Source organism: Podarcis liolepis, assembly GCF_965112155.1.
Source record: "Podarcis liolepis genome assembly, chromosome: 5".
NCBI lineage: Eukaryota > Metazoa > Chordata > Lepidosauria > Squamata > Lacertidae > Podarcis > Podarcis liolepis.
Genome location: NC_139556.1, coordinates 55,878,569 through 55,891,566, shown reverse-complemented (window position 1 = coordinate 55,891,566; position 12,998 = coordinate 55,878,569). Strand labels below are relative to the sequence as shown.

General features: G+C 39.3%; 1 protein-coding gene across 29 annotated transcripts in view; it reads left to right on the top strand.

The window, feature by feature from the left end:
* Positions 1-12,998, top strand: part of ADD3 (adducin 3) — a 94,651-nt gene that overhangs the window by 62,184 nt on the left and 19,469 nt on the right. For 18 of the 29 annotated variants that reach the window (XM_083504808.1, XM_083504804.1, XM_083504821.1 and 15 more), the window contains one exon: positions 10,422-10,642. In XM_083504808.1, coding sequence (XP_083360934.1) covers positions 10,448-10,642 — 195 coding nt within the window. In that variant the 5' untranslated portion in view covers positions 10,422-10,447. Of the gene's footprint in view, positions 1-6,403; positions 6,865-7,665; positions 7,754-10,421; positions 10,643-12,998 lie in introns of those variants that run through there. The other 11 variants (XM_083504823.1, XM_083504811.1, XM_083504812.1 and 8 more) reach the window with 4 other exon arrangements.

Sequence of the window (12,998 nt, the reverse complement as noted above, 5' to 3'; positions counted from 1 at the left end):
TGGACCAGCCCCCTGCTGAAAAAGTTTGCTGACCCTTGCTATAGAAGAAGCTCTAGCCTTGGAGACCACAGTATAGGTTGATACTGTCCCTTTAAGACTAGTTATGCCACTCCAACAGAGTGACTACAGCTTGTAGCTGATTAGGGAGTGATACAGCTCAGGGAGGAGTGCTTGCAACAGGAACCACTCTGTATGTGTGCTGAACATAAAGAATATTGGCCTACCATGCCATGAGAGTCATCATTTGAGAGCCACCCATGCCACATGACAATGACATCACTGTCAGCAGGAGGCCACAACCAAAAGAAGCAAAAAGAAACCCTGACAGGGAATTTAGTGGAGACACTCCAGGAAAGTGCAATGACATCTCTATTCCCTTTCCCCATGTAAGAAAAAATGAAGCAGATCTATCATTTTACCTGATCCCAGGGCAAGGAGGAGCTACAGGCAAGAATTCATAGCCTGTGCATACAGTAATTTTCACATTTAACCCTCAGTTTTGTACACACGTGCATGGGTCCTTGTTGAGAGCAGCAGCAGTAGGGCATCCAAAATCACACCTTCACCAGGAACCCAGGAACCCTCTGGGTGGGTCTTCAAAATTGGTGGGATGTGTAGCTTTTGAACTAACTTTACCACAGTTGCAGCCTAATCCAAGGCTGAAATGTTGCATACTGCAGTTAAAAAAGTAAACAGTTATCGTCTGGACTGTTCTGCAGAATATGGTAACGCTGCTATGGTTTCTGGACCCACTCTATTTCTTCTTGATCACTTTAATCAGTTGATGAGGTGATAACAACCCTACCCCATGAAAATTATCTCTGTGTAACGTTTAATCCTAATTGTCTCTAAGAGTCCTGGACAAGCGCTTCCTTTTTTCATTTCAACAAATATAAAGGAGTTTTGTCTATCTTCTCTCTCTTCAAAAAACCTGATTGTACAATTGGAAACTGGCTCAAAACAAAAGGCTTCTAAAGGATTCTAGAGGCATTCACTATGAAATAGTCTTCACCCCTTCTTCAGTCTAGGAGGCAGGCTTTTTATGTATTGCATCCAATGAAATATTAGATGAATAAATTAAGATGTAGTGATCTCTCAGACAATTTATGTTTGCCAAGTGAGATATGAGCAGTTTCCTGGCTCCATGTATAATACAGATGTTAACCAGTTTAGTGACTTAACTCATATTTACTCTCATTAACATTTAAATCTCTTATTTCCATCATTTCATGGACATTTATTTTCAGTGAAGCTAGTAGTCATCCTCCTACATTTATCTGGAAATCAACTTTGAATTGTAAACAAAATCAGTATGCTTTGAAATCATGCAGTTTAAATCTAATGAAGATCACTTATACAGTGTAATTGCTCTCAAGTTTGAGCATCAAAATTAGACCAGTAAACATCTTTCAGTAAAAAAGTCCTTCAACAGTTATTCAATTTTGTGGTCATTCCAAGCAAATTACAAAGAGCACAAGCCAATTCTAGGCTTTACATTACTTCATTGTCCTCAAAAGAAATTTTATTTTTCTTAGAAATTTTGTTGTTACTGCCTTGCAACAAATAAACCAGAGTTTAAATAAACCTTATGCCTTATGGTTTGTTTGTGGAACTAGGTCTGTTGTTGGCTTCCTGATCTTACGTGTGGCTTGGTGTTATATGCCTAGGCAGGCTTTTCTTTAACTATGGTTTAAGTGTAGTTTGTTTTATCACCCAACCCACAAAGTAGCGGAGTTGCTAGGCAAGAGCAGCTGGAAATAGAAGCTGCACTTAGCTCTTCTTGCTGGCACTTTTCCTGAAGCTGATGTTCTGATATAAGTCAGACTTGCAGATATTGCAGCACACCTGCTTGGCAAGCACACATGCACACCTTCTCTTGCTACTACTTAACAGCATAGGTGGCGCTGCCTGCAATATACATTATGCTTCCTAGAATCAAAGGATAAATTCACAGTATTGACTGATAGTTTTGGAGGAGGGGGAAGTAAAAAAAAAGAGTGGATGCAGAGTGGAGGAGTGGAAGAAAAGGGTTAAATAACTAAAAGCTACAAAGGAGAATGGATGTTGCTTTCTTTGGGGAAGGGTAAAAAGTAGCTGTTTGAGAGCTGCCCAAGACTCAAAGATAATGATCACATTTCTCTCTCTCAGCTGAGCAATGGAAAGGGAAATGACATAATGCCAGCAGTTGGGTGCCACAGAGGCTTAAGGCAGAGGTTCCTAACCTTTTTGCTATGATGAGCCTCAAGTTCAAATTTACTTAGTATGGTGACCCATCACTTTATTGTCACATGAATTTTGGACTTTGGGTCTTTGGAAACTGTCAGTTTGGTGCGTTGTAATGACAATATTACCTATTTATTATCATTACTTGAGGCACCCAAGCAAAAATTTACATAATGACCCTATTAATGTGAAAGTTACAGTGCTTGCATATTGTAGCAAGAAATCCTGATTTCACATATATGCTAATGAATTCTGAACTGCCAGTGACTGTCCAGGAACGAGACCCTGCAGTATTAGTAAATAGTTTAATGAAACTGCCAACCCATTGTGAAGCATCTGTGAAAAAGGTTGATTCTATGTTTGGAATCATTCAGAAAGAGTCAAAATAAAACTGCCAGTGTCATAATACCACTATACACATCTATGATGCAACCACACTTTCAACATTGTGTAGTGTTCTGGTAAACTCACCTCAAAAAGAATATTCCAGAGCTAGAAAAAAATTCAGAAAAGGGCAACAAAAATGATTAAGGGGTTGGAGCAATTCCCATATGAGGAAAAGTTAAAACATTGGGAGCTTTTTAATTTGGAGAAAAGGGAGTAAGCAGTGGGAGGCTAGATAGAGGTTTATAGAATTATTCATGGTGTGGGGAAAATAAATAGCAGTTTTTCTTCCTCTTCTGTAACGCAAGAGCCAACAAGCTGGGCTAGCCAACAAAACTGCATTTTGGAAGATTCAGGATAGAGTACTTCACACAGTTGCGAAGTTAAGGAATTCACTCCCACAAGATGTCATGATGGCTTCCAAAATGGATGGGTTTTTTAAAAGCATTAGACAGATTCATGGAGGATGTGTCTATCAGTTGCTACTAGTCACCATGGACATGTTCTCCCTTCACTGTCAGAAGCAGTATGGGAATCAGAAGTGACAAGATTGCTGGTGCATTCAGGTCCTTCTTGCTGTCTTCCCATAGATATCTGGTTAGCCATTCTAAGAGCAGGGTGCCTTTGATATGACCCAGCAGGGGTCGTCTTGTGATCTTCTACAGAGTTCTGGAGAATTTGAAATCTTGCACACTATTTTGTCACACCTTTCTTGACCTAATAAAGGTTTTGCCTAATGCTAATTTTAGAATAATATAAGGCAGTTCCTTCATGCTGGGCTTTAATGTTTTTGGCTAGCTCTTCTCAAGGTCCTGTCTAAAACTTTGTGAACTTCTGTCTCTGCTACTGATTATCGGTTCAATTTTTCTCACTAGAGCATATGTCTGACCTTCAAGATGGAATAGACTGATAATGGGAAGTGCTCACCAGTTGGCACAATTTCAGACAACTTGATAACCTTTTGACTTCTTGATAATAGCATTGTTGACTTGTAAGAATTAAAGGTTAGCCTTGATAGAATGTGGACAAAGAGGAGGAGCTGCGATGGCTTGCACTAGGAAAAGGGTTGGGCACATACTACAGCAGTGTGGTGCAAGATCAGTTGTTCATGTAAACATTTGTAAAATCTACCAGTTGCTGCACGTCTGTCACTTGAGTTGCTCGCCTTCCCAACTTTTGAACCTACACTCAGAGCAAAGAGGCAGCTGTTTCTCCTCTTGACATTTTTAAGGATGGGCAAAACTGCCATAAATCAAGAATGACTTATGATATGATATGAATACAGTGTGTGATTCCATACTGCTAAAAGTAATCAGAGAAATCGTGATCTTCAGAGGTATTCACAGTAGAAAGACAGGTACATGTGCAAAATAAAAGAGAAATTCCTAATTCCTTCACCTAGTATTTGCAGTAGTATATCATTTTTGTATCTCAACAACAAATAGAAACTTTTTCTCCTTCTGCATAAGGAAACTTTGGAGTGAACCAAAAGAACAAATCTTGGTTGTGCAAAAGAAGTTGGGAGCCTAGGAGGTGCTGCAAGAGAGGAAATATTTACAAACTTACAAACTCTTGGCACTTAAGAACACTTCGTATGATTAAAACCAAATGTATTGTACAATTGTTTCTTTTACGTGTCATGGTTATCTCAGTGGAACCATAGAAACAGTTTACAGCTCATAAAAAGTAAAGAAAATAGTTCCATGACTACAAGTTGATCCACAGTGAATACAATAAATTACACACAACTGCCAGCTTATAGTAAATAAAGAATATCCCTGGCCAGTTATGTTGCTTTGTAATGATGAGAAATTTCACAATGCTGTCAGATTAGAAATTGGTATATTTTAAAATATCTGTCAAGTACTACAACAATGTGAATATTCCAGTTTTAAGTTCTAAATGTTATCAAATATGGTATGCACAAAGTTGGTAGCATTCAGAATCACCATGGGGTTTTACCCACTTGCTAAGGAGGGGGCGACCCAGTCCATTTCCCCCCTCTTTCTTTTCAGCTGATGTTTGCTTTTGTCCAAGCTGAATTAAGTATAGTGAAGATGAGCTAGGTCATGAAAACCAAAAATGAAATTGCCAGTTTCAGTGCAGCAGTACCTAGACTGCCAAGACTGCAGCAAAATCTTTCAGACCAAGCACAGAAAAATGCTGTCATCTGTGAAAAGCTTTTCAAACCAGTTTTTTTCCTTCAAAATAAGCATTCTTGAACCTTCAGATGCCTCATATTACTCTCACATCACAGAATTGATTGCCATGTTGTTGTTTGTAAAATAAATTTGAGCTCTTTGCTGATCTATAGCACTGTCCTCATGATTTTCTCGCCCAGGATGTCTGTGCTAGCCTTGTTGGGAGTGTTAAAAAGGGGTGAAATTATGTCTGATGTTTAAAGCCATTTTTTGTTCAGATCAGCAGAAAAAGAGGTAGTGTTTACTTCAGTTCCATATGATTCCATCTATTTTTACAGATGGCTTTAATGTATTCATAGTGTTCAAATTTTGTATTGTAATGGTATTTATTTATTTTTTTTGTACACCACTACAATATTTTTGAATTGTGACTGGTTTACAAGTTCTTTAAATAAATGGTAAAATAATATATAAATGGATTCCTGTACTTTTGCTCAATCTGTTTGTTTTGTTCTAGGAGAATGTAAATGAACAAATAACCAAAAACACCAGCTAGAGGATCAAGCACAATAACAGTGTCAGCTCTGAAATAATTCAGTTGGGGGAGAGAATGGGGAGCTTTGTTCCATGACCATACATACCTTTGTTATGAACTCCCTATTATTATTATTATTATTATTATTATTATTATTATTATTATTTATTTCAGTTTGTTACCTGCCCTTCACCTTAAGGTCCTAGGATAGGTTACAACTATTTAAAATGCAGCTTAATGCAGTTTAAAAATTTACAGTTAAAAATACTGATGTCTTTGCTGCCCATGACTCCTTTGGGAGGGAGGCAAGGATATGACTTTAATTAATAAATAATAAAACAATATTGTGCGCAAGATGAAACCCTTTGGAACCCCATAATATAAGTGCTGTAGGCTGGCACATTAACTTCCCCTTTGGGACTAGCCATACAACAAGGAGCAGACTCATAATATCATCATGCTTCGGTTAATCTAGCCAGTCCAGGAGGATAGTCAGATCTATGGTAGCAATGGCTGTTTGAGAGGGCCAGGAGAATCAATAAGGTCTCACTACCCAATCTCTTTTATAGCACAGGTAATCTAATTAAGTGAAAAGTATGAAGTCAGTGTGTGCTATCATGCTTTTTCATGTGTAAAAAAGAATAAACTATTTTTGTTTGCTATTACATATGCATGTTTGATAAGTAGTAAGTTCCAGTGAAGAAGCTGCTTCCTAGTAACCGTGCTTAGGACAGCAGCATTTCTATAGCATCTTAAAGGACTTATTTATAAACCTCCATCTACTATGTAGAGTGTACTTGAAGGGAATTGAATAGCCACTTTATTTTTATCAGGCAACAAGTGCTTTCAGGATTTATGAAGTAGTTCTGTATGTGTTTGCAGAGCAGCTAACATGGAACACCTTTGTAGTAGTAGAGCTAGGAAGGCGATTGATTCTTGTTGGGATTAGTTGGCTGAAGCCAAATATAAATAGTAAAACTCAAGTTCCACTATGCAGGAAATCAAGAATCTCTATTATTTGGGTGCCAGCTGGAGATGAGGGAAACAGGAGGTTACCAGAGAACAAAACATGCCTGCTGACACATCTCTTCTTTGCTTAACCTGTCTCTGTGAACAGTTTCATGAAGTAGTTGGGAAGAGAGCAAAGTACTTTGATGGTTGATGCTGGAACAGAGTTCCTGAAAGCTTGTCACCTGATTAATGGCTGTTTTGTAACAGTATGTGCTGCAGTCCTGATTGTTGGAAATGTTTGCCTGCTTTTGTTTGCTCAGCAGGCACCAAAGCTTAAAGGGAATTTTTTACCCTGGAGCGAAGTTGGTGAAGGAAAAAATGTAAGGGGGGGGGTGGGGAGGACCTGTCACTGACAATGTTCAGTTTATGTGCTGCTGTAAAAGAATTAATATTGCATAAGCTCTGATTTTGTTAGATACTCTCTTTTTTTGCACAATTTTATGTCCCCTGCTGCCCCAAGCACCTTTGTTGTTCTTCTGCAATGAAGTTACAACTAATAGGTCTGTGAACTGTGAGTCTGGGGTTTAAGAAATGGCAACATTCCAATAGTCTTGATTGACTATTGAGAATGTAAGTTTTAAAATACTGTATTCTAAAAGGTTAAGGAAAGTAATTCTTCAGTTATGAAAAGCATGCTTTTAAAATTCAAAATTATAGTTTCTAGTAGTCCTAGTTTCTCAATCAGCATCAATTTGTAACAAATCCAAAATATGAATGTAGAATTAGTGGAACATCTCTTCCTGCTATGATTTGGCATCCAAGCATGCTTTTGCAAATAGTATGCGTATTGTATTAACTGCCTCCAATTCCTCCTCCCCTTTTCAATGCTGTGCAATTTGTCCGGTCCCTGAACTTCACTGGAGCTTTTAGTAACCAGTGACTTTCATCACAACCAGTTGCATTCTGAGGCAAGAAGCACAAATGGCTGGGGAGGGCGGGTAGAGAGAGAAAAGGAATATAGACTGCCAAAAGGAGAACATCATTCCAAATTGTTCTTTGCTGCTATGCTGTTAAAGATGAAAACTTGCTTGGCCACGGTGTTGAAAAGAGCAAGCATTTTAAAAATTGTTTCACTTTAGTTCAGAGCTTGGGGTAGGGTAGGAAGAGGTAAACCCATCCCCCTCCATGCAGAAACACAGGCTGGTTTCTCTGGATGATTTGGACTTTAAGGGATATTTAATTTCTCCCATTCCACTAATATGCTGTAGAATTTGGTGCTCTAAAGAAACTTGTCCGTATTGGGAGTCAGATAACCAGAAGCAGGCAGGTTGTAAGGGTTATGGATCCAAATCTGTCCAGGTTGTTTTCTACTTCCTACCAGGTTGGGGAGTCCCTGAAGTTATTTGTTTATTCATTTATTGATGTTTGTAGGTCAGCCAGCTGCAGGAGGGCAAAGTATTAACCCTGAAGACAAGACCACCATGTAAAAACTGCCTATTTATGTAACAGAGAAAAAGCAGTTAAGTATTAGTATTCAAGCCTTTGTGTCCACCCTCTTGTTTACAAGGGAGTTTATGCCACCGTAGATTGGCTGCAATCCAGCAAGACAGTCCCACACATACAAAAAGAGTTTTCCCGTTTTCAGCAATGGAAGGGGGGATAGCTCTGCGTATTATCCGGCTACGTTAGAAATGGTATTGGGCCACTGGAAAGTGGTTGCTTTTTCAATTCCTCTATGCAGCGCATAGAGTGCAACGATACTTTACAGGCAGGTTCTTGTATAGAAAATCACTTTGATCTTGTTTGTGTACAAACTGCAAGGTGACCATTATAAACTGTATCCAGTGTGGTATTCAGCCACAAACTGAAAATAAAAAGTACGTGAACAAGACTTAAAAGAATTTTGAAACAAATTTTCTTGTTCAGAGCAATGTTCTTTAACAGTATTGATAATATGTCTCACTTTCTCAATAGGTTATTTGAAATTCAAGCTATATTTTAGTTTTATCATGGTGGGCATATTTAATATCTGTGTCACAAATACATAGCTGGGGAGGAAACTGCACTATGAAGGTGTTCTAAGAAATCTATTTACAGTCCAGGGAAACTAATCATGTGGCCCTCTGAACTGTTTTAAGTTTAAGACCTCTTCAGGACTTAGACACCACCTGGTGGTCTGTTGAGATCTACTGGAAGCAACTAAAGTGTTACCAACCCAAGCTAACATCTGACTCAGAAGTGATGATTCTTATACAAGGGTTACCTTGCAACATGGCAATTAGAAATTAAATATTACCGTACTTTTCCGTGTATAAGACTATGTGTTTTTTTACTCTTAAATAGTGTTCAAAATCTGGGCTCATCTTATACACGGATAGTATCTCCCCCCATTTTCTTAAATCGGAGTCCCAAAAAGTAGGGGGCATCTTATGCATGGAGGGGCGTCTTATAGGCGGAAAAATACAGTACATTGATGGTCCCCCAATGTTGTCTTGATTTACTAGCCGACTGTTAATTGTGATTGCAACTGACCGGTCCCCTCCTTCCCACTCTTCAAAAACACAGGGAACTTTGAGATGTGGTGGAGTCGGTCTTTCACTTAGCACTAGGCTTTAGAGCAGTGTTTCTCAAACTTGGGTCTCTAGCTGTTGTTGGACAACAACTCCCATTATTTCTGACCTCTGGTCCTGCTAGCTTAGGGATCATGGGAATTGGTTGTCCCAACAACAGCTAGGGTCCCAAGTTTGAGAAACACTGCTTTATAGAGAGGCAAAGGTAGTTTGACTCTTCCTCACTGCTTCCTCACTAGGCAATCCCCTAGTCTTCCCCTAAATTCTGTGGTTAAATTCAGAGTGCTTGAAGAATTAGAAGGATCTTTTCTCAGTTTGTGCTGAGCTTACCTAGCACAAAGATCTTCCTTACAGATTTATTTGCAATACATAAAGAACTTATGGGAATTTTGTGGGGAATTTTGTGCCAGTTGTGGTCACCAGAGGGGAGAAAGCTAATTGTCACTGAAATGCAGATTTTAGATTGAGAACCAAACAGATGTGAAAGATAATTAGGACAAGATTGACTGAGGTGGCCCTTCTCATTGATTGCTAATTTGCAGTAGTTATTTCAAACAGCCAAAAAAGTTCATGACCCAAATAATCAACATTTGGTATGCCTTAAGTCTTTTATATTCCAACCACACAGCAAGTAGAAAGTGAATGGATTGTCATAAATTGTTGTTTAATTTTTTGAGCATTTTTCATCTGGCATGCCCTCCAAGTGGTTTGATTAAAATGAATATAAGATTTACAGAAATCCCAAGATACAATTAAAACCAACAATAAAGCAATCACAATAAGTATAACATATAAAAAAAGGCTAGAGGCTGAAAAAAAAGTTCATCTGAATCTTAAATCTTGATTAATCTTACGTGATTACCGTATTTTTCGCCCCATAGGACGCACCAGCCCATAGGACGCACCAAGTTTTTTGGGGGGGAAATAAAAGGGAAAAAAATATTTTCCCCCCCAGGTGCTTGTGGGGCCGGCAGCGGGGAGAAGCGCTCTTCTCCCCGCCGCCCGCCTGCAGACCAGGTCCGGGGACAGCGGGAAGACGCACTGCGCCTCCCAGCTGTCCCCAGAGCTTGCGCGGCTGGCGGCGGGGAGAAGCACGCGTCTCCCCGCCGTCAGCCTCCAAATCACATCGGGAGACAGCGGGATGGCGACGTTCCGCCTCCCCGCTGTCCCCCGACCTTGTGGGGCTGGCGCTGTGGCTCTCCTGAAGCCTGGAGAGGGAGAGGGGTCAGTGCGCACCGACCCCTCTCACTCTCCAGGCTTCAGCGAAAGCCTGCATTCGCCCCATATGACGCACACACATTTCCCCTTCATTTTTGGAGGGGGGAAAGTGCGTCCTATAGGGCGAAAAATGCGGTATATGGATATTGACTTTTAAGTGATTGATGTCCTAAAGAAATCACATTAAATAAATAAAAATAAAAACTCAGAAGCTAATAATCCTTTTAAAAGGCATGAAAATGTGCATATTGTACAACTCTTCCCCACCCTTGATTGCTCTTTGTCATGTCACAGGATTCTAAATCCATGTCTTCTCTGTAATTGTCCATGCTTGTAAGGTCAATTTGATGGCTTGTTCTTAAATGCCATTAAATCTCTCCTGGCTTCTTATTGTTCCAGGTGAAGAGAATAATCCAGATTGAAGCATGAGTGCCGAGACCAGCCAGGGGGTAATCACAACCCCTCCACCCCCCAGCATGCCTCACAAAGAGAGATATTTTGACCGCATCAATGAAAATGACCCTGACTACATCCGCGAAAGAAACATGTCTCCTGACCTCAGGCAAGACTTCAACATGATGGAACAAAGGAAAAGAGTCACCCAGATACTGCAGAGTCCTGTGAGTATAATTCAAGGGGATGGGGTTGGGGGGGAGAGACAAAACGGTGTTTCCTCATTTGCAGAGACTTGTATTGTTATGTCTTCATTTTAAAATAATGAACATGGGAGAGAAACTCTTGGACTACATAATAGCGAGAAAGAATAACTCAGGACTGTGTAACATTTCATGAAAATCATCGATGGGTGGTTTGTACAGTATTTGTTTGCACAGTTTTCATGTGTGAACAAACAGCCCTTTATGCGGAGTTTGGCTCTCAACCCCCCCTCCTTTTTTTTTTTTAAATGCTATGCTTCATTAACACTGCACAAAAGTAGCTTCCCAGCTACATGGCATTTGATTGCTGCTTAGACACAGGGAAGAAAAGGGAAGTCACTGCCCAGATACAAACTATTGGGACATTTACATACAGATCGGCATTCCGCTCTTATTTTGAATTCTGTACTTAAAAGCTGCCTCAAATGCCTCCATGTGATTTGGTTTGTTGGAAAAGGTAAACTGTATTTTACATATCATTAAAATAATGTTTTAGAACACCAGCTTAGCGTACACTTGTTTGTGAGTTCAGTGCATCTCATAATTGTAGTTAAAATTGTCAAACTTCTTCACGAGTCCAAAGGAGATTGTAGTTTGTCCAGAAACTATAACAACCCAGAATAGAGCTAGTTTTGCTTTTTATAATCCATGTCTGCTCATAAGTCTGTGTGCCAAGGAAACAGGGCCAGTCTACAAGAAAGCAACGCACAATCTGTTTAGGCAATTAACCCATATTCATCAGATTGCATCCTAAATGGACAGTGTGACTCCATACGACTGGCTTATGTGTAAATATGTTTAGAATTGCCATGTTAAGGTAGCATCTCTATGTGGACAATTTGAAAATGAAACTTCTGTCCTGAGCTAAAGGATAGGTGTAGGTGTGTCTGCACCACTTTTAACTTCAGTTTGAAAACATCTAAAGCTAGTAATCCAAGTTAATCCTGTATGGAAGACTGGTGTAGTGTTTATGCCTGAATGATAATTGAAAGGCATATGTTCTGCTTCCTCCAGTTTCTATATTATTCAAACCAACTATTAGTTGTAAGTTTCTGGCTTTCATGGCTCCAAATAAATTTCTAAAAGGGTGACTTTGCTATGTGCTCCTCATTGCAAGTTCCAAATAAAACAACTAGTGGCTTAAACCTACCGTGGAATAATTCTGTAACAGACTCATCCTGCTCCAAACCTGTAATTCAGAGGACTCAGCATGCTAGGAGAGGCATTTTTAAAGGCTGTATACAGCTTAGAAGAGCTCCTAGTGAACATAAACTGAAGACAACACATACAAAGTTGCTTGTATATGGGCTAATTGGGAAACTGTGTTTGGTAGGCTGTGTCCTTCAGAGGCAGAATAGTGGACCAGGGGAAGGTGATGATGTGTGAGTTAGTGCGAAGAGTGGGCACTTACAGTGGGATTTTATGGTTTGGTCTATATCTGAAATGTATACACTACTTTTTTTAGTCAGATACTTTTTATTAGATACTGTAAAGCTAAAGTAAATGTATTGTGCTATTCAGTGAGGACTCTTACATTTAATTGGTCGTAGCAAAATTCTACATTTTTTTTTAAAGTAGAGTTTGTCTACCTGAAAGAAAAAACATGGGCACCTATTTCAGATGTGATTCTACATTTCCCATTTTAAGTGTTGCCTTCCTGTGAAACTGTCACATTCTGTTTTTTCCTGTATTGCTTTTTTCTACCTTTATGTGAAATGTCTGTCAATGCCGTAAAAACATCATTCAAGAATAGTTTCATGCGACCAAAGCTGACCCTAAGCTAATCCATATACAGTGTCAGCCTGGAGCCAATATTATACTTTGTGAATTCAGTAAACATATGACATGACCAGTTCTGTCACTGTGGAACAGAAATCCTGTGTAAGACATAGCATATAGTTGTCATGTGCTTGCTAAATATACAAACAAACAAACAAATAGGTAGCCCCTATCTTGAGTCAGCTTCTGTTCTGTAATGCTACACTAGGAAATGCATGCTGTTTATACAGCTTGTGTGTTACATAGTTTATTTTATGGAGTATCTCAGGCATGCTCACTAAAACACAAACTATCACTACAGCAAGCAACTTGCTAATAGGATAGTTGTGCTGGTTTTTAAACAAGAGAAGGAACTGTGGTTTTTATATTATACAGTAAAGTAGACCCACAACTCATGCAGGGGATCACACCTAAAGCCATATATATATCATCAAAACCCATTGGGTTTAAAGGTGGGTGGGATTGCCAAACTCATGTTTCCCAGAACCCCACCTCTTTCTTTCTTTCTTTCTTTCTTTCTTTCTTTCTTTCTTTCTTATTA